This window comes from Neomonachus schauinslandi, chromosome 11 (genome assembly GCF_002201575.2).
Source record: "Neomonachus schauinslandi chromosome 11, ASM220157v2, whole genome shotgun sequence".
Classification (NCBI taxonomy): domain Eukaryota; kingdom Metazoa; phylum Chordata; class Mammalia; order Carnivora; family Phocidae; genus Neomonachus; species Neomonachus schauinslandi.
The window spans coordinates 89,879,952-89,905,467 of NC_058413.1; the positions used below are offsets into that span (position 1 = coordinate 89,879,952).

Sequence of the window (25,516 nt, forward strand, 5' to 3'; positions counted from 1 at the left end):
TTTGCTTCGCTTTGGGCTGTTAGAAACTGGAGCTTCCCCTCATCTAGGATGGCAGAGACGGGCAGAAGAAGGACACAGGGACTGGAGCACCTCCGGACATCTTAGCTCCGGAACACTTCTGGTCCCACGGCAAATTCTCCATCACTCCGTGTTTTTTTATACAGTGTGCTCAGATACTCAGTGCAAGTTTGACTCCGAGGTGCCAGACCACTGGAAACAGGGAGAAAGTTTCCAAAGTAGAGCCTAAGGAAAGCCAAACTGGGTGGGATTGGGATACAGTCCCATAACACCAACCTTAAGAAGAAGAGGGAGGAAAAGTTGGAGGCTGAGGTTTAAGGAGTGATCATTCAGGCTTTAGGTCCTGCCTTTCAATACTGTGACTCCTAGGGAGGGGTGAGGCTGCAATATTCCAGAAAGTTGCAAAAAAAGGGTGCCACCAAACTTAAACAACTGGTGGGTGGTATACATAGTGCCTCTCCCTTTCCATGAATTTCCACTGCTTCTATCAACAAAAGTCTAACTCAGTATGATCCCCCAGCTGTTTCTCCAGACTCTCTCCACATGGAGAAAAAATTGTCAACAACATGCTCCTTCATGCATTTCTCCACTCCACAGAAGCCCAGCCTCAGACCCACAAATCCTAGTTTTGTTCTCCAACACATGCCAAGTAGGGTCGGCCTCCCTCTGCAACTTTTTTTTGACCCCTGGAAATCCCGCTTTCTCCAGCTGACCCACAATCTTTATAAAGCCAGCCCAGTCTAAGAGCTCTCTATAAATTTTCCTCTGTGAGGCAGAGAGAAGCCCAGAAAAGGCAATTCATCCATTCCTTCATTCACAAAACATTTATTAAGTATGTATTATGTGGCAAAGCAAAACTGCCACTAGGTAGTGGGGATACTACAGTGATCAAGACAGACAGGGACTGTGCTTTCAAGGAGCTTAGAGTCTAATGGAGGAGATAAATATTAAACAAATAATTTTAAAGAGTGATAAATGCATCTATTCTGGATCCAGCTTTCAGTATTACATGAAACAAAGTGGTCCAAGGGAGGTGGGCAGGGAAGAAGTAGGAGGTAAGGGCCAGAGCATCTCTGCCACGCAACCCCCAAGAATTCTAGCTTTCTACCAGGTGGATGCCTCACTGCATCCACATTCTACCCCTTGAGAGAAATTACAGCTCAAGGCACAGCTTTCAGCAATCCCTTGTTGATCCCTTTTTGGGCCCATATCATGTATTTGTCATTTGTTTCCTGCCAAAACCAACATGTTAGCATAGCCTGGTTGAGAACAGGAGCCATAGAAGATAGGACACCCACTAGAAGCTTTGTCATGTCAAGACCCAACCAGTGTTAAAACCATGGCAGGAAAGGAAGTAGAATAAATATAGAACAAATATTTTGATCTCAATCTGTGTGTGTGTGTGTGTGTGTGTGTTTCCCCCTCTAATCTTCCACTGGCTAAATCCAGTCTGAAGCCAAACACAACCAGCATTCAGGTGATCAAGTCAATAGAGATTAGCCTACAGGGCCAAAAAAAAAAAACCAAAGAGCCAAACACAAAATAATCAGCCAATCATACTTCACTGTCAAGAACATTTCAAGAAGAGAATAAATAGCTTTTAAAATTTATTACAAAGAGAATATGTTATTTTGGTAATAGGATTTTTTTTTATAGATAGGGCAAAGAGCCCCAATACACCATGTTATACATGGCAAATTTAGCCTTCACTTGCACCGTTTGCCCTGAGTTGTTAGAGAGCCATCCTGCCCAAACAGCCTGTATGAGAGAGAACCTCAGAGCTCAACTCATTGTGAGGCACATGGGTGGTCTCTGAGGTTCTAGAATTCCCAGGAGCTGTAGCTTAGCATTGGGAGCTTCTGCTCACAGTTTTCCTTCACAGCTCTTGGGTGCCCTACACCAGGGTCTCCTCTTTCCCAAAATCCAGATGAAGAAGTTTCTCTTACTAATGAGTCTTTATCTGATTGGATGTGCCAGAGGTGAGTCCCCTATCTTAGCTCTGGGAGACTTCTTTCAGGTCTCTTAGCCCTTGAAGAAGGAAGACCAGAATATTAGTTACACAAACCAATCTAACTCAGAATCAGGAATAGCTAAACCAGTTCAACTCTGAGAACTCCTGAGCCAGTTGATTTCTCCTTGTAATGGCTTTACCATCAGAGAAGCCTGCTGGCTTAGCACTGTCTCATTCCTACTACTTTTTTAGCCACTCACCATTTGTACCTGATGCTCTGTGAGATGAGAAAACAGGTCTAAGGGTTCTGTGGAAGTCCAATGAAGGTTTGTCCCAATGAACTGAGTGCAAGGGATCCTTATGTAGTTAATGTAGCAAGGAAAGATAGAAGGAGATAGGAATGTGATGTACCCAGAAAGCCATCTCAGAACACAGCAGGGCTATGGGCAAGAGACCTTATGAGCCTCTCCTTCATGGCCAGGTTCTACCCATCCAGTTGTCTGTATTTCCTCTTTCGGGGTCCTCATTCATGGTGGGCTGTGTTCCCTCATTCCTCCTAGAGGAGAAGAGAGAGACCATGAGCTCTGAACTGTTGGCTAAATGACAAAGTGTTTTCTATAATGTTGGTTGTCCGAGATTTTGTTTTTTGCTCTCTTAGACTTTCAAAAGTTGGCTCAGAAATTTAGATACATAGCTACCAAATGGTAGTATATGCCAGCCATGTGGCAAAGCAGTGAGTTGTCAACTCGAAGAATGACTAAGAAATGAGTGTGCTTTTTCAAACCTTTCTACATCAGAAATCTCTTTATTATAACTTCTGTTAACTGTTAAAGAATCAATCAAGCAAATAATATTCAGTAACAACTTTTAAAAATAAAAACCTCCCCATAGCCTTTCCAAACCTTACCTTTCCTTATCAACATATTCTAAGCATAGTCTTTCAGAAAGTCATTGATTAAAGGACGGCAAATCACCCAGAATATACGTATCTATTGTAGGACTCTTAAAGAGATAAGGGTAATTTGGAGCCCTAGGCTACCTTGTCCTCAACAGATCTTGTCATTCCTCTCAGCTTTTGGCTAGGATTAATAATTCAGTTCTTGTAGTCTACCCACCCTACTCTGGGTTACTCAGTCTAATCACAGAGTAATAATCAAATTGTTTGGTGCTACTTCAATAAAATGAAAAGTACTACCTAAAGAATATTTGTATAGTAGTCACTGGTGAGATGGATTAAAGGTAGAAGGGACTGGCCAGGAGAGAATGACCGGCTAAGAGTTTTTTTAAGTCCCAGTGTAAAGTGGGGAGGAGAGAAAAATAAAATTAATTGAACACTTAGGCAATAAACTAGGCACGTCATAATTTATCTTACTGAAACCTCATGCAACTACATGAAGTAGGTATAATGGTACATCACAAGGAATCTCAATTCAGAAATAAATAAGCAAAGAATGTCTTTATCTTAATAACTGATCCCAACTTTGAGTCTCCAACCCACATGGATTGGGGACTGAGTGTAAGAAAGAACTTGAATTTGCCAAATAAAAATGTCTTAAATCCCGTCTGATCATTTTTGTGGGTTCATTAGATATTTGTCATCTCTGGTTTAAAATTTGTCCTGTCCAAAGGGTAAAATCTTCTACCTTCAATTTCAATAAGAATTACTTAGCTATTGAACCGAGTTGCTTTCTCTTTCCCTTTTGTATTTTCATCCTTCCTGCCTTTCACCCAGAGAGGAACTGGAGGGAGGGCTTGTGGTAGACTTCTGATCTTGTGATTGATAGCATATTGATTTCCTGATGCTGACTTTGTCGGGGAAGCACACCATTTTCCCTTCGGGTGCTTTTGGTACATGGGCTAGTGGGCTCCCCTGTACATTTCTTAATAATGTGGATCTTAAAATTCTTCCTTTAAATGCCAGAGGCGGTGGGGACACCTGGGTGGCTCAGTCATTAAGTGTCTGCCTTCGGCTCAGGTCATGATCCCAGGGTCCTGGGATCGAGCCCCACATCAGGCTCCCTGCTCGGCGGGAAGCCTGCTTCTCCCTCTCCCACTCCCCGTGCTTGTGTTCCCTTTCTCGCTGTCTCTCTCTCTGTCAGGTAAATAAAATTAAAAAAAAAAAATTTAAATGCCAGAGGCGGTCTCCGTGTATTTCATTAACACCTCTGCCCTTCATGGTCTCTTGGGTAATTAGTTGATTTCCTCCAACATCTGCAATATCTTCAGATGCCTGACCAGGCCCACAGGAAACCCAGGAATCCCACGTTAGCCTTATTGCATAAGAAAAGCAGTCTTTATCCCGGACATTCTTTCTCTCACCTTCCCTATCTCTCTCTTGTTCCTCTCCATCCCAGGAGCATCAGGTCAGCCTGATGAGCCTCCTGGCTCTATGGATCATCAAGCTTCAGTTCAGCAATTTTCAGGTGAGTACTTTTCACTTGGAAACCCTTCAGATGGTGAGGCTTTATATGAGACTTCTGCAGGCGAGAGCACTTTAAGTGAGCATACTTCAGGTGAGCACACTTCAGCTGAACATGGTTCAAGTGAACACACTTCAGGTGAACACGCTTCAGATGAACGTGCTTCAGGTGAGCATGCTACGGGTGAACATACTTCAGGTGAACATATTGCCAGTGAGCACGCTTCTGGTGAACAACCTTCAGGTGAACAGCCTTCTGGTGAAAAGCCTTCAGGTGAACAGCTTTCTGGCGAACAGTCTTCTGGTGAAAAGACTTCCGGTGAACAGTCTTCTGGTGAAAAGCCTTCAGGTGAACAGGCTTTAGGTGAACAGGCTTCAGCTGAAAAGCCTTCAGGTGAACAAGCTTCCAGTGAGAAGCCTTCCGGTGAACAGGTTTCAGGTGAACAAGCTTCAGGTGAACAGGCTTCAAGTGAACAGGCTTCAGGTGAAAAGCCACTGGGTGATCAGTCTTCAGGCATTCCACCATCAAGCACATTTTCAGGTGAGGCACATTTTCAGGGGAATTGCATCTGGATGGGTGCTAGTCCTTGACTTCAGGGGAGAAATAGGCAACACATCAAGAAACCCAACTTTTAAGGAGAGCGTATAGAAGAAAGACTAGTTCACAAACACTTCACAGACAGCTCTCTCAAAGACACTCTTTACATCTCTTTACAGTAATACCTGGAGGCAGGATATAGGTTTTGTGTAGCCCTGAAGGCTAAACAATTTTGAGGGCCCTTTAAAAAAATAACAAATACAAAATGCCAGCAGTGCCTCCAACTTCACTCTATGTAAGAAATTATAAATACAAAGGCCCACTGCTCCCTTGGAAGGGGCTCATGGGACACTAACCTTCATGAGCTTCATGCTAAATCTGCCTCAACAAACTATGTTAGAATGCCTCGCAAACTCTGTAAGGAGATGACTAGCCCTCGAGCTGGTGGCTCCGTTTTGTTTGTTTGAACATGGAAAATAAAGCATGAACACACTTTTGTCTGTTAGATTCATAAAGAACTTCCCAGCACAACTGCAATTCTTTGGCTCTTACTAAAAAGGGGTTGTTCAAGGAAGGACAACAAGATCCAGAGTTTGATGACCCCTCAAGATATTACCAGACATAAGCACTTCATATTTCCTCCCATTGCCTAAGTAGTAATATTCCAAATCTTCAGATGAGAGAAGTGGGGCTGACATCACATAGCTAGAAAGTAGCAATCCTTGGATTCAAACTTAAGTTGGTCTGATTCCAAAGCCCACATCCTTCCTATTTCTTTATGCTTCCTTAACTAGGGAATTGGCAATGGAGATAGTGAAAGAGGCAAAATAGAAGCATTTCACAAAGAATGCCCTTTGTGACAAATTGACATTGTTGAAGGTCAACTTGAAAATGGAGAACGATCACTCTTTACAGAGTTTGCAACATTAGAGCATTCTAACATAGCTTACTAATCAGCCAGTTCTTACTCTAAGTGTGCCTTGTGGGTGAGAGTATCATGGGGGAGTAAAAAGGGAAGCCAGTCATGTGATTAAAACTCTACTTTGCTCCTATGGAGTTAGACATGGCAGAAGCCAGTGGGGGATATGAATTGGAGTAAACATCAGTATTATAGAGAGAAATTTGGGATTCTTCAGCAATGAAAATTATAGATGAAGCAGTAAGAATGAAAGAATTTCCTCTGGTCCAGAAGAGAGACTCTGCTCTATCAGATGCAGGGCCCTCAAATGCCCAACAAGAACCAAACAATGAAATGTGTTGTATCCAGGCCCATCATTCCTCTCCTTGTGATTTGTGGCTCCATGCCCGGTCCATCAGGAAATTTCGTCAGGCTTGTCTTAAATTTGCAGGCCCAATAAATTGCCACACATGCTCATATATGAATGATCATGGAAAATGTCTTCGTGGAGAGGGAGTCTGCTCCACTCAGAATTCCCAGCAGTGCATGTTAAAGAAGATCTTTGAAGGTATGTGGGAACTTCATAATAACAGTCTTTGCCAGAGAAACACATCAATTAACTTAAGTACTCTTGGGAGCAGCTGGGGTGGTGGGAGCCTGAGGAGGGGTCAAGCTGTGATTCCCCAGAAATTTGGAGATTCAGGAGAAACTTATCCTAAGTTAAGAGCAGAATTCTAGCTACTGATGGGGAGGTAGAGGTCTTTCCCAGCAGGCCTATGATGTCTTAAAAGGAGACAGGGAGACTGGCTCTCTTCCTACAAAAGAAATGTATGAGTTGCACCTTGAGATGTTGAGACATTGACCATAAGCTCAGGACTGTGTCTGTCTTGTTCATGGTTATATATTCCTAGCACTTAGTACAATGTTTAGTACATGGTAGGCATTTAGTAAATCCTGAATAAATGAATAAACAATTGTCTATCAGTCAGTGTTCACAGGTTGCCAGACGTGTCTTGCTATATTCCCATACTCTCTACCCTTATACTCACTCCTCGTCCCCAAAATAAAGGATCTTAGTTACTGCCATCCTGTGAACCACATTGCCTGACTTCCCTTGTGGTTTGTCTAGTCCCTCAATAGAGGCAGTGGGCAACAGATGTGGGGAAAGGCCCAGAAAAGACAGATGGAAGGAGACGGGGAGGAAGAATACACAAGCCGGAGGTCTTGGTCATGCCTGCATGGGGACACTGGGAACCATGGATGAAGGCGAAGGTCGGAGGAGGAAGCCTTCTGCTCACTACAGTCTGTCTCTGCTTCTTTCAGGTGGAAAACTCCAATTCATGGTTCAGGGGTGTGAGAACATGTGCCCATCTATGAACCTCTTCTCCCATGGAACCAGGATGCAAATTATATGCTGTCGGAACCAATCTTTTTGCAACAAGATCTAGAAGCCTGTGCCTTTGCTTCCTGCCCTGACTCAGGCAGTAGAAATTCTCCATCACCCTAAAGGGCTTAATTTGTATTTTGTTTCTTCCCCAGTCAATAAGTAATCACGTCTGTCTCTGCCTGAGTGTCAGACAGGATGTTCAAATACCTCACCCTTCCTCTCCTATCCATGCCCTGTGACCCATTCTTCTCTGTCTTCTGTCTTCCCTTACCCCATCTCTCAACATTCTTTGCTTTCTCAATAAATTCTGCATGGTCAAGAATACAGACTGGAGATGGACTTCTTTTCCCATCAGCCAGTTGCAGGATCAGCCTGCGCCTGCTTCCTCCACATACTAAAGTGGATGTGTTTTAAATCACCCCACATTCGTCAAAATGGAGGGGTCCCCCAGGGCAGAGATCACAAGAAGAAATGCAGGGTAGCTTAAACAATACTGTGGAACCTTCTCTGACTCCCCCATTTCCATCCCAATAGAAACCCTACCGCCTTCTCCCACCCGTGATGGTGTCCAAAACTCACCCCTTCTTTGGCTCTTGAGTTTTCAGTCTTCAAGAGTCTGCTCTTAACAAAATTATAACAATAAATGACTCTTTTTTATTTGCTATATAAATATGTAGTAGGTGATACTGCTTAAATCTTTTTCTCACACAATGTTACCAGATCATCTCAGTATAGAGGAGCGGGTGGAAATACTGTAATAGCCCCTCACCTTGTATTAGTGTTATATTCTTTAACGTATTTGCACATACATGGTCTCATCTGATCCTCAGAAAAGAGCCCAGTAAGGCAGACAAGAAAGACAGAATCATCCTTAGTTTACAAATACATAGAATTTATTTATTAATACACCATGTTGTTCCAAACTGGCCATGGTTACAGAGTTAACATTGAGCGAGGGCTGGATTTCAAAACCAATTCTGCATGATTTCAATTTGAGTTCCTTCTACCACATGATAAATATTAGGCAGAATGGTTCTTTCAAGACCAAAATCAATCCTCTCTTCCAACACAAGCCCATCTCCTTTTAGCCACTGCTCTCCCACACCTCTATTTAAAACTGCCTGAAACCAGCTCGGTGGTCTTAACAGTGTCTTGTGCAGAGCAAAAGCCTTCAATTTTAATAAAATCCTATCTATCTATCTATCTATCTATCTATCTATCTATCTATTTATTTATTTATTTAAAAGATTTTATTTATTTATTTGACAGAGAGACACAGTGAGAGAGGGAACATAAGCAGGGGGAGTGGGAGAGGGAGAAGCAGGCTTCCCGTGGAGCAGGGAGCCCGATGCGGGGCTCGATCCCAGACCCTGGGATCATGACCTGAGCCGAAGGCAGACGCTTAACGACTGAGCCACCCAGGTGCCCCTCCAATTTATTTTTTATTTTATGGACAGGGCTTTAGATTTCATGCTTAAGAACTCTTGGAATACTACATCCAGAAACAGATTTTACAGGCACCTGGGTGGCTCAGTCAGTTAAGCATCTGCCTTCCGCTCAGGGCCTGATCCCAGGGTCCTGGGATCAAGCCCCATGTTGAGCTCTCTGCTCAGCGGGGAGCCTGCTTCTCCCTTTCCCTCTGCCCCTCCCCCCTGCCTGTGCTCTCTCTCTCTCTCAAATAAAATCTTAAAAAAAAAACAAACAGATTTTCTGTTTGTGAGATTTAAAAAATTATACACACACACATACACATATCATGGACGTTCTCCCAAAAACATTGGTAATAGATTCTTCATTGGCAGTAACTGTTGGCTAGAAGACAATGGAACTTCTCTCCAAATTTGCTTTTTTTTTTTTAACAATTATTATTTTTCTCAGTATATAATTTTAATTTCCATTGTCTATAACTCAGTGATGCTTACATTCATATTTATTTGTTTTTATATGGGAATATCCAAATTGACAACGCATTAAACATTTTTGTACTTTAATAGAGAAATATAAGCTGTGGTTGATTTAGTATTTTCACCTATGGATTTAAGTATGTACTATTTGCTGAAAACCAAATGGGCTGGGACTTTGGATAACTATTTCCATGAAGACATTCATCATTGTGAAGAGAGTGGTAAGTAGCACTTACAGAATATATACTCTATGCCGTGTGATGCATTTAGCAGTTTTGTTTATACTTTCTCTTTTTTTATTATTTTTTTATTATGTTATGTTAATCACCATACATCATTAGTTTTTGATGTAGTGTTCCATGATTCATTGTTTGTGTATAATACCCAGTGCTCCATGCAGAACGTGCCCTCTTTAATACCCATCACCGGCTAACCCATCCTCCCAGCCCCTCCCCTCTAGAACCCTCAGATTGTTTTTCAGAGTCCATTGTCTCTCATGGTTCATCTCCCCCTCCGATTTCCCTCCCTTCATTCTTCCCCTCCTGCTATCTTCTACTTCTTTTTTTTTTTTAACATATATTGTATTATTTGTTTCACAGGTGCAGATCTGTGATTCAACAGCCTTGCACAATTCACAGCGCTCACCATAGCACATACCTTCCCCAATGTCTATCATCCAGCCGCCCCATCCCTCCCACCCCTCACCACTCCAGCAACCCTCAGTTTGTTTCCTGAGATTAAGAATTCCTCATATCAGTGAGGTCATATGATACATGTTTTTCTCTGATTGACTTATTTTGCTCAGCATAACACCCTCCAGTTCCATCCACGTCATTGCAAATGGCAAGATTTCATTCCTTTTGATGGCTGCATAATATTCCATTGTATATATATTCCACATCTTCTTTATCCATTCATCTGTCAATGGACATCTTGGCTCTTTCCACATTTTGGCTATTGTGGAAACATTGGGGTGCACGTGCCCTATCTTTTCATTACATCTGTATCTTTGGGGTAAATATCAAGTAGTGCAATTGCTGGGTTGTAGGGTAGCTCTATTTTTAACTTCCTGAGGAATCTTCACACTGTTTTCTAGACTGGCTGCACCAGTTTGCATTCCCACCAACAGTGTAGGAGGGTTCCCCTTTCTCCGCATCCCCGCCAATATCTGTCATTTCCTGACTTGTTAATTTTAGCCATTTTGACTGGTGTGAGGTGATTATCTCATTGAGGTTTTGATTTGGATTTCCCTGATGCCGAGCGATATTGAGCACTTTTTCATGTGTCTGTTGGCCATTTGGATGTCTTCTTTGGAAAAAGGTCTGTTCATGTCTTCTGCCCATTTCTTGATTGGATCATTTGTTCTTTGGGTGTTGAGTTTGATAAGTTCTTTATAGATTTTGGATACTAGCCCTTTATCTGATATGTCATTTGCAAATATCTTCTCCCATTCTGTCTACTGTCTTTTGATTTTGTTGACTGTTTCTTTTGCTGTGCAAAAGCTTTTCATCTTGATGAAGTCCCAATAGTTCATTTTTGCCCTTGCTTCCCTTGCCTTTGGCGATGTTTCTAGGAAGAAGTTGCTGCGGCTGAGGTCAAAGAGGTTGCTGCCTGTGTTCTCCTTTAGGATTTTGATGGACTCCTGTCTCACATTTAGGTCTTTCATCCATTTGGAGTCTATTTTTGTGTGTGGTGTAAGGAAATGGTCCAGTTTCATTCTTCTGCATGCGGCTGTCCAATTTTCCCAACACCATTTGTTGAAGAGACTGTCTTTTTTCCATTGGACATTCTTTCCTGCTTTGTTGAAGATTAGTTGACCATAGAGTTGAGGGTCCATTTCTGGGCTCTCTGTTCTGTTCCATTGATCGATGTGTCTGTTTTTGTGCCAGTACCATAATGTCTTGAGGATGACAGCTTTGTAATAGAGCTTGAAGTCCGGAATTGTGATGCCGCCAGCTTTGCTTTCCTTTTTCAACATTCCTGTGGCTATTTGGGGTCTTTTCTGGTTCCACACAAATTTTAGGATGATTTGTTCCACTTCTTTGAAAAAAGTGGATGGTATTTTGATGGGGATTGCATTGAATGTGTAGATTGCTTTAGGTAGCATTGACATCTTCATAATATTTGTTCTTCCAATCCATGAGCATGGAACGTTTTTCCATTTCTTTGTGTCTTCCTCAATTTCTTTCATGAGTATTTTATAGTTTTCGGAGTACAGTTTCTTTGCCTCTTGGGTTAGATTTATTTCTAGGTATCTTATGGTTTTGGGTGCAATTGTAAATGGGATCAACTCCCTAATTTCTCTTTCTTCTGTCTTGTTGTTGGTGTATAGGAATGCCACTGATTTCTGTGCATTGATTTTTATATCCTGCCACTTGACTGAATTCCTGTATGAGTTCTAGCAGTTTTGGGGTGAAGTCTTTTGGGTTTTCCACATAAAGTATCATATCATCTGCAAAGAGTGAGAGTTTGACTTCTTCTTTGCCCATTCGGATGCCTTTTATTTCTTTTTGTTGTATGCTGTGGCTAGGACTTCTAATACTATGTTGAATAGCAGTGGTGATAGTGGACATCCCTGCCGTGTTCCTGACCTTAGGGGGTAAGCTCTCAGTTTTTCCCCATTGAGAATGATATTCGCTGTAGGTTTTTCATAGATGGCTTTTATGATATTGAGGTATGTACCCTCTATGCCTATACTCTGAAGAGTTTTGATCAAGAAAGGATGCTGTGGGGCGCCTGGGTGGCTCAGTCGTTAAGCGTCTGCCTTCGGCTCAGGTCATGGTCCCAGGGTCCTGGGATCGAGTCCCACATCGGGCTCCCTGCTTGGCAGGAAGCCTGCTTCTCCCTTTCCCACACTCCCTGCTTGTGTTCCTGCTCTTGCTCTCTGTCAAATAAATAAATAAAATCTTTAAAAAAAAAAAAAAAGGAAAGGATGCTGTACTTTGTCAAATGCTTTTTCTGCATCTATTGAGAGGATCATATGGCTCTTGTTCTTTCTTTTATTAATTTATTGTATCACGTTGATTGATTTGCAGATGTTGAACGAAACTTGCAGCCCAGGGATGAATCCCACTTGGTCGTGGTGAATAATCCTTTCAGTGTACTGTTGTATCCTATTGGCTAGTATTTTGGTGAGAATTTTTGCAACCATATTCATCAAGGATATTGGTCTGTGATTCTCCTTTTTGATGGGGTCTTTGTCAGGTTTGGGGATCAAGGTAATGGTGGCCTCATAAAATGAGTTTGGAAGTTTTCCTTCCATTTCTATTTTTTGGAACAGTTTCAGAAGAATAGGTATTAATTCTTCTTTAAATGTGTGGTAGAATTCCCCTGGGAAGCCATCTGGCCCTGGGCTTTTGTTTGTTGGGAGATTTTTGATGACTGCTTCAATTTCCTTAGTGGTTATAGGTCTGTTCAGGTGTTCTATTTCTTCCTGGTTCAGTTTTGGTAGTTGATACATCTCTAGGAATGCATCCATTTCTCCCAGGTTATCTAATTTGCTGGCATAGAGTTGCTCATAATATGTTCTTATAATTGTTTGTATTTCTTTGGTGTTGGTTGTGATCTCTCCTCTTTCATTCATGATTTTATTTATTTGGGTCATTTCTCTTTTCTTTTTGGTAAGTCTGGCCAGGGGTTTATCAATCTTGTTAATTCTTTCAAAGAACCAACTCCTAGTTTCATTGATCTGTTCTACTGTTCTTTTGGTTTCTATTTCATTGATTTCTGCTCTGATCTTTATTATTTCTCTTCTCCTGCTGGGTTTAGGCTTTATTTGCTGTTCTTTCTCCAGCTCCTTTAGGTCTAGGGTTAGGTTGTGTATTGGAGACCTTTCTTGTTTCTTGAGAAAGGCTTGTATTGCTATATACTTTCCTCTTAGGACTGCCTTTGCTGCATCCCAAAGATTCTGAACAGTTGTGTTTTCATTTTCATTTGTTTCCATGAATTTTTTTAATTCTTCTTTAATTTCCTGGTTGACCCATTCATTCTTTAGTAGGATGCTCTTTAGCCTCCATGTATTTGAGTTCTTTCCAACTTTCCTCTTGTGATTGAGTTCTAGTTTCAAAGCATTGTGGTCTGAAAATAGGCAGGGAATGATCCCAATCTTTTGGTACCAGTTGAGACCTGATTTGTGACCCAGGATGTGGTCTATTCTGGAGAATGTTCCATGGGCACTAGAGAAGAATGTGTATTCTGTTGCTTTGGGATGGAATGTTCTGAATATATCTGTGAAGTCCATTTGGTCCAGTGTGTCATTTAAAGTCTTTATTTCCTTGTTGATCTTTTGCTTAGATGATCTGTCCATTATTGTATTGTTGTCAATGTGTTTCTTTGCTTTTGTTATTAATTGGCTTATATAATTGGCTGCTCCCATGTTAGGGGCATAGATATTTACAATTGTTAGATCTTCTTGTTGGATAGACCCTTTAAGTAGGATATAGTGTTCTTCCTCATCTCTTATTATAGTCTTTGGTTTAAAATCTAATTTGTCTGATATAAGGATTGCCACCGCAGCTTTCTTTTGACATCCATTAGCATGGTAAATGGTTTTCCACCCCCTCACTTTCAATCTGGGGCTGTCTTTACATCTAAAATGAGTCTCTTGCGGACAGCATATCAATGGGTCTTGTTTTTTTATCCAATCTGATAGCCTGTGTCTTTTGATTGGGGCATTTAGCCCATTTATATTCAGAGTGACTACTGAAAGATAGGAATTTAGTGCCATTGTATTGCCTGTAAGGTGACTGTTACTGTATATTGTCTGTGTTCCTTTCTGATGTATGTTACTTTTAGGCTCTCTCTTTGCTTAGAGGACCCCTTTCAATATTTCTTGTAGGGCTGGTTTCATGTTTACAAATTCTTTTTTGTTTGTCCTGGAAGCTTTTTATCTCTTCTTCTATTTTCAGTGACAGCCTAGCTGGATATAGTATTCTTGGCTGCATATTTTTCTCATTTAGTGCTCTGAATATATCATGCCATTCCTTTCTGGCCTGCCAGGTCTCTGTGGATAGGTCTGCTGCCAATCTAATGTTTCTACCATTGTAGGTTACACATCTCTTATCCCGAGGTGCTTTCAGGATTTTCTCTTTGTCTCTGAGACTTGTAAGTTTTACTATTAGATGTCAGGATGTTGCCCTATTTTTATTGATTTTGAGAGGGGTTCTCTGTGCCTTCCCCAAATTAGGGGAATTCTCTGCTATGATTTGCTCCAATATACCTTCTGCCCCTCTCTTTCTTCTTATTCTGGGATCCCAATTATTCTAATGTTGTTTCAACTTATGGTATCACTTATCTCTCGAATTCTGCCCTCGTGATCCAGTAGCTGTTTATCTCTCTTTTTCTCAGCTTCTTTATTTGCCATCATTTGGTCTTCTATATCACTAATTCTCTCTTCTGCCTCATTTATCCTAGCAGTTAGAGCCTCCATTTTTTATTGCACCTCATTAATAGCCTTTTTGATTTCTACTTGGTTAGATTTTAGTTCTTTTATTTCTCCAGAAAGAGTTTCTCTAATAACTTCCATGCTTTTTTCAAGCCCAGCTAGTATCTTTAAAATCATCATTCTGAACTCTAGTTCCGACATCTTACTAATGTCCGTATTGATTAGGTCCCTGGCAGTCGGTACTGCCTCTTGTTCTTTTTGTTGAGGTGATTTTTTTCCATCTTATCATTTTGTCCAGAGGAGAATAAATGAATGAGAGAACAAAATGCTAACAGGGTAACAACGTCCCCAGAAAATACACACTAAGCAAATCAGAAAAGATCTGAAACTGGGGGAAAAGAAAGGGAAAGAAAGAAAAAAGAAAAAGAAAAAGATAAAAACAAAAACAAAAACAAAAAACCAGAATATGATCGAATGTGATCAGGCTGGTGCAAAGATCAGTGCCACACACTAGATTTTGGGTATATTTTGGTCTGTTAGAAGAAACTGCCTCCCAAAATTTTAAAGAAAGAAAAACTTATATATGTACAAAAATAAGGGTTAATATGATGAAGGGATGGAATATGACTATAAAGATGAAAATTATAAAAGATTTTATAAAAGGAATTGATAAGATAAGAAGTTGGTTGAAAAAAGAAAGAAGAGGTTTTAAAAAAAAGCGGGGGGGAGAGATTGTGATCAGGCAGGAGACTAGAACAAAGCCATACACTAGAGATTAGGGTGTATTTTGATCTGTTAGAAGAAACTGTATCTCAAAATTTTAAAGAGAGAACAACTTATAGATATATATCAAAAATAAGGGTAACTACTATGAAGGGATAGAGTATGACTCTAAAAATGAAAAATAAAAAATGTTTTTTATAAAAAAGGGATTGATAAGATGTTGGTTGGAAAAGGGAAAAAGAAAAATTCAAAAAAAAACGAAAAAAGAAAAAGTTAAAAAAAAATTAACTTTGAAAGACTAAAGAATCATGGTAAAAAAGCCATGAATTCTATGTGCAGTATTCCCCTAGCGCTGGAGTTCTGCCGTTCTCATTGATCAGTAAACTTGGTCTTGGCTGGATGTTCTTGCTGATCTTCTGGGGGAGGGGCTTGTTGCCATGGTTCCCAAATGTCTTTGCCGGAGGCACAATTGCCCCACCCTTGCCGGGTCGGGGCTAAGTAATCTGCTCGGGTTTGCTCTCGGGAGCTTTTGTTCCCCGCAAGCTTTCCGTACAGCTTTGGGGGACAAGAGTGAAAATGGTGGCCTCCTAATCTCTGCCCTGGAGGAGCCGAGAACTCGGGGCCCCACTCCTCAGTAAGCCCCCACTGAAAAGCAGTCAGTCACTCCTGTCTCCCCGGTCTCCGGCCACACTCCGTGCTCACCCGGCCTGTGACCAAGCGTTTCTATCTCTGGCACCCGACCCCATGTGGAGTCTCCAAACCCAGCAGATCCCTGCGGTGCGCTCCCGCACCGCTCCTCCCGGGGGAGGAAGGGGAGTCTCCCTGATCTGCTGCTTGTTGGGTCCCTGCTGGAGGAGCAGTGGCCCGACTGTGCCGCGGATCACAGTTTATGGCAACCCCGAGCTGAGAGCCTGCTCCTCGGCTCCGTCTCTGCAGCCGGCTTCCCCTCTCTGATACCTGAGAGCTCTGCTGCACACAGGCACCCCCGGTCTTTCTGTGACCCCGAGGGTCCTGAGACCATACTGTCCCGCGAGGGTCCCACCCCCCACTTAGCCACTGGAGAGAAGTCCCTCAGCAGCCGACTTCAAGTTCCGATTTTGTGCTCCGCGGCTCTATCACTTGCCAGAAGTGGCCGACGGAGGCCCCCTCCCCCGCTGTCTATCCTCCCGAATATCACCTCGGATTCACTTCTCCGCACGTCCTACCTTCCAGAAAGTGGTCGCTTTTCTGTTCAGAGAGTTGTTGCTATTCTTTTCTTCGATCTCCTGTTGAGTTCGTAGGTGTTCAGAAAGGTTTGATCCCTATCCAGCTGAATTCCTGGGAGCAGACGAAATCCAGGTCTCCTACTCCTCTGCCATCTTGCTCCTCCCCCCTATGCTTTCTCTTTTAATACTGAAAACAATTTTACAAAATTATTAAGATTAGGGGCGCCTGGGTGGCTCAGTCGTTAAGCGTCTGCCTTCGGCTCAGGTCATGATTCCAGGGTCCTGGGATCAAGCCCTGCATCGGGCTCCCTGCTCCGCAGGAAGCCTGCTTCTCCTCCTCCCACTCCCCCTGCTTGTGTTCCCTCTCTCGCTGTGTCTCTGTCAAATAAATAAATAAAATCTTAAAAAAAAAATTATTAAGATTACAGGATCCTAAGCAAGACAAATTGGAGAGTTTTGTCATAAGCCAAAATAAATGGTGGTGGTCCACACACTCCTTCAGGCTCCTTTTCAAATTTCTGAATGAAAATTATTTTGGATACACAGTACTATCCCTTCATTAACTGCCATTCAAAAATAAAGGCCCAAAACCTTGGAATTCCAAAAGAATTCTCAACTTGAAATATGGTCTACTGGGGTGCCTGGGTGGTTTAGTCTGTTAAGTGTCTGACTCTTGGTTTTGGCTCAGGTCCTAATCTCACGGGTCCTGAGACCAAGACCTGCATGGGGCTCCCCACTCAGGAGGAATTTGCTTGGATATTTTCTCTCTTCTCTGCCTCTTCACCTACTTGTGCTCTCTCTCTCTCTCAAATAAATAATAAAATCTTGAAAAAAAAAATATGATCTACTGAGGGCAAGAAGAAAAATGAAATCCTACTAACATTATTGCCATATTTTTTTGAGGGAAGGGGATAAATATTAGCTAAACCTGTTCTATAAATATAGCTACATATGTTGAGGAAATAAGTTCAAACATGTGGTTAAAATGTAATAGAAGGGAAGTTCTGACTTCCATTAATAGTGGAAGAGTTTGGTTGAACTAACCCTTCTTTAGATAACAATTATAAACAGGGTGAAAAATAAGAAAGAACTATTTGAAAGTTCCTTGAAAGGTACTGGAAAGAAGTCACCCCTAAAAAGACAGGAACAGCGCCGAGTGAGATTTGCAAGTCTGTGGCCTTATGCCTGAGAGGACTTCTTAGTCCACATATCAAGGGAGCGCAAATATCCACAGTTTACCGGTTTGAGGATTCAGAGAACTAAGATTAGAGCAGGCAGGGAGTTGTAAAATTAGGGAAATCCTGGAAAGAAAGAAGCCACAATTAAACCTCAAAATGAGTATAAACTGTGACCAAATTCTTGGCTGATCACTGACTCCAGGAGGTCTGACAATAGCAACTAGAAGCAGAAAAACTGAGCAGAGATGTGTGCTGCTGTCTATCTCAAAGAAGACAGAGTTTGGACTACAAGTCAACCTAGGAGAACACAAGTCAACACTCTTCAGAGGAACACACAGAGTCCAGAACTCTGCATCATTCACTATGTCCACTATATAATAAGAAATTAGTAGACATAGAAATAAAAATGTGACCCATAGTAAAGAAAAAAAGGTTATTGACCCCAAGATGTACCAGACATTGGAATTATGAACAAAAGCAATAAGCGCTGCTTATTAGAGATGTGTTCAAGAATCTAAAGGAAAATAGTGTCATATGAATGAAGAGATAAGGAATCTCAACACAGAAACTAAAACTATAAAAAAGAACCAAATGGAAATTTTAGAACTGAAAAGTACAATAACTGAAAAAAATCACTAGATGATCTTAACAGCATAATGGCGACCACATCAGAGTCAGCAATTTTGAAGAGAGCTCAATGGAACTTATCCAATTTGAAAAACAGAGAAAAAGAAGTATTTTTTTTTTAAAGATTTTATTTATTTATTTATTTGACAGAGAGAAACACAGCGAGAGAGGGAACACAAGCAGGGGGAGTGGGAGAGGGAGAAGCAGGCTTCCTGCTGAGCAGGGAGTCCGATGCGGGGCTCGATCCCAGGACGCTGGGATCATGACCTGAGCCGAAAGCAGACGCTTAACGACTGAGCCACCCAGGCGCCCCGGAAAAAGAAGTATTAAAGAAAGTGAACAAAACCTCAGTCACTTGTGGGACAGTATCAAGTAATAGAATGTATAATTAATTGGAGTCCCAGAAGAACAGAAGAGAGATAATGAGACAGAAAAAGCATTAAAAAAAATAATGGCCAAAATTTTCCCAAATTGGGTGAAAAACATAAAGTTACACATCTAAGAAGTTCAGTGAACTAAAGGTAGGATAAACACAATAGAAAACCACATAGGCACATAATAGTCAAATTACTAAAATTTAAAGATAAAGAAAAAAAAACTCAAAATTGGTCCAAACAAAAGATACATTGTAATATGTATATAGGAGAACACTGACACAAATGTCAGCTGACTTCTCATCAGAAACAATGGAGAGCAGAAAACAAGAGAATTATATGTTTAAGCCATAAAAGAAAAAAACCTATCAGTCGTGTGAGCATTGGTGGTTCAGTGGTAGAATTCTCGCCTGCCACGCAGGAGGCCCGGGTTCGATTCCCGGTCAATGCAACCTAATGTTTGGGGCGCCTGGGTGGCTCAGTTGGTTAAGCGACTGCCTTCGGCTCAGGTCATGATCCTGGAGTCCCTGGATCGAGTCCCGCATCAGGCTCCCTGCTCGGCAGGGAGTCTGCTTCGCCCTCTGACCCTATCCCCTCTCATGGGTTCTCTCTTTCTCATTCTCTCTCTCTCAAATAAATAAAATCTTTAAAAAAAAAAAAACCTGTCAGTCAAAATGTTACAACAAGACAATTATCCTTCAAAAATGAAGGTAACAAAGACATTTTCATATACCCAAACAGGAAGAGAATTCACAACCAACAGACTTGTACTACAGGGAAAAAAAAAAAAAAGGCGCTAAGGTAATTTCTTCGTCCTCAAGGAAGCTAAAGGAAAATGATGCCAAGGCAACTCTGATCTACAGGAAGAAATGTGGAGAACAGATATAATGTGGTAAACTTAAGACATGTATACTATTTCTTCTAATTTTAAAAGCCATGCCTGCTTAAAGCTAAAATTATTTTTAATGTAAAAAGATATATATAACAATAATAGCACAAAGGAAAGAGGAGGTAACTGGAACTATACTTTCAAAAGTTTCTTATTTTGGGGGTGCCTGGGTGGCTCAGTCGGTTAAACATCCAACTCTTGATTTCAGCTCAGGTCCATGATCTCAGGGTTGTGAGTTCAAGCCCCATGTTGGGCTCCATGCTGGGCATGGAACCAACTTAAAAAAAAAAGTTTCTTATTTTTTTTAAAGATTTTATTTATTTATTTGAGAGAGAGAGAATGAGAGAGAGAGAGCACGTGAGAGGGGGGAGGGTCAGAGGGCGAAGCAGACTCCCTGCCGAGCAGGGGGAGCCCGATGCGGGACTCGATCCCGGGACCCCAGGATCATGACCTGAGCCAAAGGCAGTCGCTTAACCAACTGAGCCACCCAGGCGCCCAAAAGTTTCTTATTTTTAAGTGAAGTAGTACAATATTAATTTAATTCAATTGTGAAGAGATATAGTAATCCTTGGAGAAAAATCATTTTAAAAAATACACAAAGGCATAGCTAAAAAGCCAATGGAAAAATTAAAATGGAATACTAAAAAGTATTTGATTGACTCAAATAAAGGTAGAAAGTGTGGCTGTGGGGGAGTGTTTTCCATTTTCTCTCTTGACTGGCTGGTTCCTCCCTTGGAGTACACTTTAATAAAATTTTGCTCTGCTTTACTTTTTTTTCACTGTCCTGTAATTCTTTACTGTGGCAGTGAAAAGAACCGAGGCTTCTTTCTGTTTCCATCTCACTCTCGGTAACAAAGGGAAGGCTCATGCACTGTTGGTGGGAATGCAAACTGGGGCAGCAACTGTGGAGTATGGAGGATCCTCAAAAATTTTAAAATAGAACCACCCTATGATCCAGTAACCACACTGGGTTTTTACCCAAAGAATATGAAAACACTAATTCAAAAGGATGCATGCACTCCTATGTTTACTGCAGCATTTTTTATAGTAGCCAAATTATGGAAGCACCCCAAGTGGCCACTGATAGATGAATGGATAAACAGGATGTGAGATACAAACACACACACACACACACAGGAATATTACTAAGCCATAAAAGAATGAAATCTTGCCAGTTCTAACAAGATGGACAGACCTAGAGAGTATAATAAGCAAAATAAGTCAGTCAGAGGAAGACAAATACCATATGATCTCACTCACATTTGATGGTTACCAGAGGGGAGGTGGATAGGGGGATGGGTGAACTAGGTGAAGGTGATTATGATGAGCACTGAGTACTGTATAGAACTGTTGAATCACTATATTACACAGATCCAAAGAAGCTAAAAGAATCTCACACAGATGAGTACTGAAAACACCACCACAATCATCAAACTGCTTAAAACCAAAGACAAAGAGCAAATCTTGAAGACATCAGGAGAAAAAGGCACTTTCAGTAAATTGTGTTAAATTAAAGGTGTATACCATAAGCCCTAAAACAAGGTATGTCTCTGCATGATAGGAGGGGATTGCTAGTGAGATCTACTTTGGCCACTATTTTATACTTTTTTCTAAATTGAATATTTTACTTATATAATTTAAACATAAAAACAAAAATTCCAAAACAACACCAACCTAAAAAGATACAGGATTTATAAGAAAAAAGCTACACAGTAGAAAGAGGGAAAGACTGGGGAAGAGTGTGTGTGTGTGTGTGTGTGTGTGTGTGTGTGTAACTGAAAGCCTGGTGAAGGAGTCCCCTCCAGCCCTAAGTTCTTTAAGTAAGAGGGAGGAAAGATATTGGAGCCATTGTGACTCTGGTCAGTCTGGCAGAAAAGAAGCCTCTACACGAAGGCACATTGAGGGTCTGTTTTATTCACTGTTCTAAAATCAGCATCTAATTACAGGGTCAAGCAGGCAGAAAATATGCATTGAAGGAAGGAAAAGAGGGAGGGCGGAGAGCTTGCTATATGGCAGCCAGTGACAGGAGAAGGGAGGGAGGGATGGAGGTACAGAGAGAGAAATGGAGGGGACAGGAATCGGAGGCAAAAAGCAGCAAGGGCGATGGGAAGCAGAAAGCCTTGATCTGGTGGGTGAAGCTGTGCAAATGTCAATATCCAGAGCTGAGGAGAAGCAGGCTTCAGGGCTTGAACAGTGCTGGAGCAGGGGGGCCCCATCCTTTGAGGCTACAGGAGCACAGAAAAGGGCTAAATGAATAACTAAGCAGGTCAAAGAAGGGCCAACTCTCTACAATCGTTTACAGTGTCATGGTGGGATTCAAAACCAGTTTGAGCCCTTGGTCTCAAGAAGGGCACGGAGAGGTCCCCACGGTCCTGGTATCCATACAGGAGACTGTCATCTGGAGAGAAAGACAAGAAAAGAGGATCTCTGATTTGTGGCCTCCAAGATCAAGTGTTTCCCACATTCGAGATAGATGATACATATTTGTTGAAAGAATGAGTGATTCAGCCAATGGGAAGAAACAGTACATGGTCCTGAGGAGTCAGGTTGCCAGGTAAGAAGGGACATCAGCCACCCTGCAATGACAGAGGGGGGGCCCTAGTGGGCCCTCTTCCCCTAACCCCTCACCTTGCCCCCAGGCCTCAAGTTTCTTTCTCCATCCCCAGAACCCTCTCATATTTTCTGTCTGCCAGGCATCCAGGCTCCGACACCGGTGTGCCCTCAGGGGACGCCCTCTGAGCCCTCCTTGCTCTTTCCTTCAAAAAATAGTAGAAGTCTGTGGGGATGCCCCTCTCATCTAATATTTCTCATTTCTTTGGGGACTGGAATCCTCATTCTCTCAGCCTCCATCATGGGTCAGACCCCCTTAAAGCCCCCTCGCGACATTCCTCTTGGATGTCTTATCCATAATATCCTTAGGCCTGACCTCCAGCATTAAGCCAAAAACATCTCATTTTCGATTGCAATGTGGCCTGGCCTCAGTACGAACTAAATAATGATAATCGCTGGCCAAAAAATGGCACTTCTAATTTCCAAATATAGCGTGACCTCAGAAACTTCCTCCAACACAACAGAAAATGGTCTGACTGAGGTCCCTTATATCCAGGCCTTTGTCCACCTCTAATCTAAACCCTCTCTCTGTCAACCCTATTGCCCTGCCAAGTCCTTCTCCTCAAAAGAACACCCCACTCCTCCTCTTCTTCCCTCCCAAAAGAACCTTCTGCCTGCAATTTCAGGCAGACGCATAGCTCCCGTTACCACCTCCCACTTCTCTGCCCCCATCTCTAGCCCATCCCTCGGTGCCTCCTCCACTACCCCCCTCAAAAAAAAATCTCATGCCCCTGCCAACATACTCCCCTCCTCAGGGAGGTGGAAGGGGCCAAAGGCATTGTCCGCATTCATGTGCCATTCTCCCTCACTGACCTTTCCCAAATTAAAAAGTGCTTAGGCTCCTTCATCACCAACCCTACCACCTTCTGAAAAGAATTTCTATACATCAACCAGTTCTATAATCTTACCTACTACATCTATGTCACCCTCTTGTCCACGCTCTTCCCCAAGGACAGGCAACATATCTGGGCAGCAGCTCAAAATCATGCAGACACCCTCTAGCAACAGGATGCCACCCACAACCCCACTGGCACCGTCACTGTCCCCAAAATTGATCACAAATGGGACTACCTGCCCAATACACCCGATAAACAGAGGAGGGGCCACATGATTATCTACCTCCTGGCTGGTATGGATAACACTGCCCTCAAGGCCATCAATTATAAAAAGATAAAAAGTCACCCAGGGCCCTGATGAAACCCTGCCCCCCCCCCTTCTACTCCTGGCTTTCAAAAGCTATAACGAGACATACTACTCTCACTGCCAACACAGACGAGGAAAGGATCTATCTTCACTTACACTTCATTTCACAGTTGGCCCCAAATATCTGTAAAAACCCCAAAAATTGGAAGATGGCCCACAAACCCCACAATGGGATTTAATTAAGGTGGCCTTTACGGTGTTTGATAATAGAGAGGAGGAGCAAAAAACCCAAAAACCTCAAAAGAGATCAGGCAAAATATCAGACACTGGTAGCTGCCATCAGGCAAGTCTCCCAGGGTCCTCAAAAACCTAATGCCCCACACATAACCCCACCAGGACCACGCTTTAAATACAGCCAGGAGGGCCACCAGGCAAGAGCTTGCCCCAACCCCAAACCACTACCAAAGCCTTGCCCTATCTGTGGCAAAAAGGGGCACTGGAAGTTGGATTGTATTCTGCGAGATTGTTTCCCATCCAGCCACTTCCAACTCCAACCAACCCCCAACCCAAATCTAGGCCTGGTGAACCTACTGGTTCTGGCCACCAAAGACTGACAGCGCCCGGGGTCTGTTGCCCCCACCACCATCACTGCCTCAGAACTCAGGGTAATGCTGTCAGTATCTGGTAAGCCCATCTCTTTCTTATTGGACACGGGGGCAACATTCTCAGTGCTCAACCTAAAAGATGCATTTTTTTACAATTCCCCTAGACCCCACCTGCCAGGATCTTTTCTCCTTTACATGGATTGACCCTCCAAAACTGCCTAACACCAAATCTCCTAACTACCCATGCTGAGGGAACATACACTTTCCTTTTTTTTTTTTAATTAAAAGATTTCATTTATTTATTTGACAGAGAGAGATCACAAGCAGGGGGAGTGGCAGGCAGAGGGAGAGAGAGAAGCAGGCTCCCCGTGGAGCAGGGAGCCCAACGCAGGGCTCAATCCCAGGACCCTGGGATCATGACCTAAGCCGAAGGCAGTCACTTAACCAACTGAGCCACCCAGGTGCCCCAGAACATACACTTTCCTAAAGGAGGAGTGCTGCTTTTATATCAGTAAGACTGGACAGGTCATCACTCACCTAAGTAACTCAAATAACCTCTTCTCAATGGAAGGGGTTCACGGATGGTGGGACTTATTATGCGACCAACAGTTATGCTAGCTATGGCCCCTCTTGCCTTTTTCTGCATAATTCTGTTGTTGGGGCTTTGTTGCATACTTAACGTCCTATCTAGCTTATCTCCCAAGAACTAAATTCCTTTTAACAGAAAGCTATCCAAAAACACATGGTCAGCGTCTTCCTCCCGTGCCAAATGAGATATCTTCTAAGCCAGAAAAACACCATAACCTCAACGCCCCCACTAAGCAGGAAGCAGCCAGATGACTCACATTGCCCTCAACAACCCAATCCCATTTCTTTTTTTAAGGAAAAAGGACTGAAAGGTTAGCCAAAGGCACACCATTTTCTACCAGCCACCACCTCAGACAACTGGACTGGAAAATTACCACCTAAACCCGGGTTCCAGAGTACATCCTGTTTGATAAAAAAACAGTTTAACTGCAAAGCAGTCCTCCTTAGCAACTCTAGCAATGGCTAGCTGCAAAAATTTTTCCCACCCCAAGACAGCAGTACTCACCGCCTCAACGGGAACCTATAACTACCCCTAAGCCTTGGGGCGCCTGGGTGGCTCAGTCGTTAAGCGTCTGCCTTTGGCTCAGGTCATAATCCCAGGGTCCTGGGATCGAGCCCCGCATCGGGCTCCCTGCTCAGCGGGAAGCCTGCTCCTCCCTCTCCCACTCCCCCTGCTTGTGTTCCCTCTCTCGCTGTGTCTCTCTCTGTCAAATAAATAAAATCTTTAAAAAAAAAAAACAAAAACAAACTACCCCTAAGCCTTTAAGCAATACGGGCTCCAGCCTTAGCTGTTGATGCCCTCTGCAGGTTTCTGTTGCCACAATAACATCTGAGTTTGCCATAGAGCTGTCGTCTCCCTCTCTCTCTTCTTCACCCCTCATCACGGGGGTTAACCTAACACAACCTAGCAATTACACTACTAGGTATTTACCCAAAGGATACAAAAATACTGATTTGAAAGAACACATGCACCCCAATGTTTATAGCAGCATTATCAAATAGCTAAATTATGGACAGAGCCCAAACATCCATCAACTGATGAATGGAGTAAGATGTGGTGTGTGTGTGTGTATATA

General features: G+C 42.5%; 1 protein-coding gene and 1 non-coding gene across 6 annotated transcripts; both read left to right on the plus strand.

The window, feature by feature from the left end:
* The first annotated feature begins 1,862 nt into the window (after nt 1-1,862).
* Nucleotides 1,863-7,543, plus strand: ACRV1 (acrosomal vesicle protein 1). 5 transcript variants are annotated; one of them, XM_021696415.1, is made up of 5 exons: nt 1,946-1,997; nt 4,324-4,527; nt 4,558-4,872; nt 6,276-6,392; nt 7,148-7,398. In XM_021696415.1, the coding sequence occupies exons 1-5, from the start codon at nt 1,946-1,948 to the stop codon at nt 7,270-7,272; spliced, it is 813 nt and encodes a 270-aa protein (XP_021552090.1). In that variant the 3' UTR covers nt 7,273-7,398. The 5 variants fall into 5 exon arrangements, with proteins under 5 accessions (XP_021552089.1, XP_021552090.1, XP_021552091.1 ...); XM_021696416.1 differs by having other exon boundaries at nt 4,558-4,812; XM_021696417.1 differs by having other exon boundaries at nt 4,324-4,392; nt 4,588-4,872.
* Nucleotides 7,544-18,985: 11,442 nt separating this feature from the next.
* Nucleotides 18,986-19,056, plus strand: TRNAG-GCC. The gene has a single exon. It is a non-coding gene; the product is annotated as a tRNA-Gly (tRNA).
* The last annotated feature ends 6,460 nt before the right edge of the window (nt 19,057-25,516 follow it).

Coding starts and splice junctions, on each gene's coding strand:
- ACRV1 (XM_021696414.1), top strand. CDS start 1,946: ATGAAGAAGTTTCTCTTACTAATGAGTCTTTATCTGATTGGATGTGCC. Junction 1,998..4,323: donor TCTGATTGGATGTGCCAGAG/GTGAGTCCCCTA, acceptor TCTCCATCCCAG/GAGCATCAGGTCAGCCTGAT. Junction 6,393..7,147: donor GTTAAAGAAGATCTTTGAAG/GTATGTGGGAAC, acceptor TGCTTCTTTCAG/GTGGAAAACTCCAATTCATG.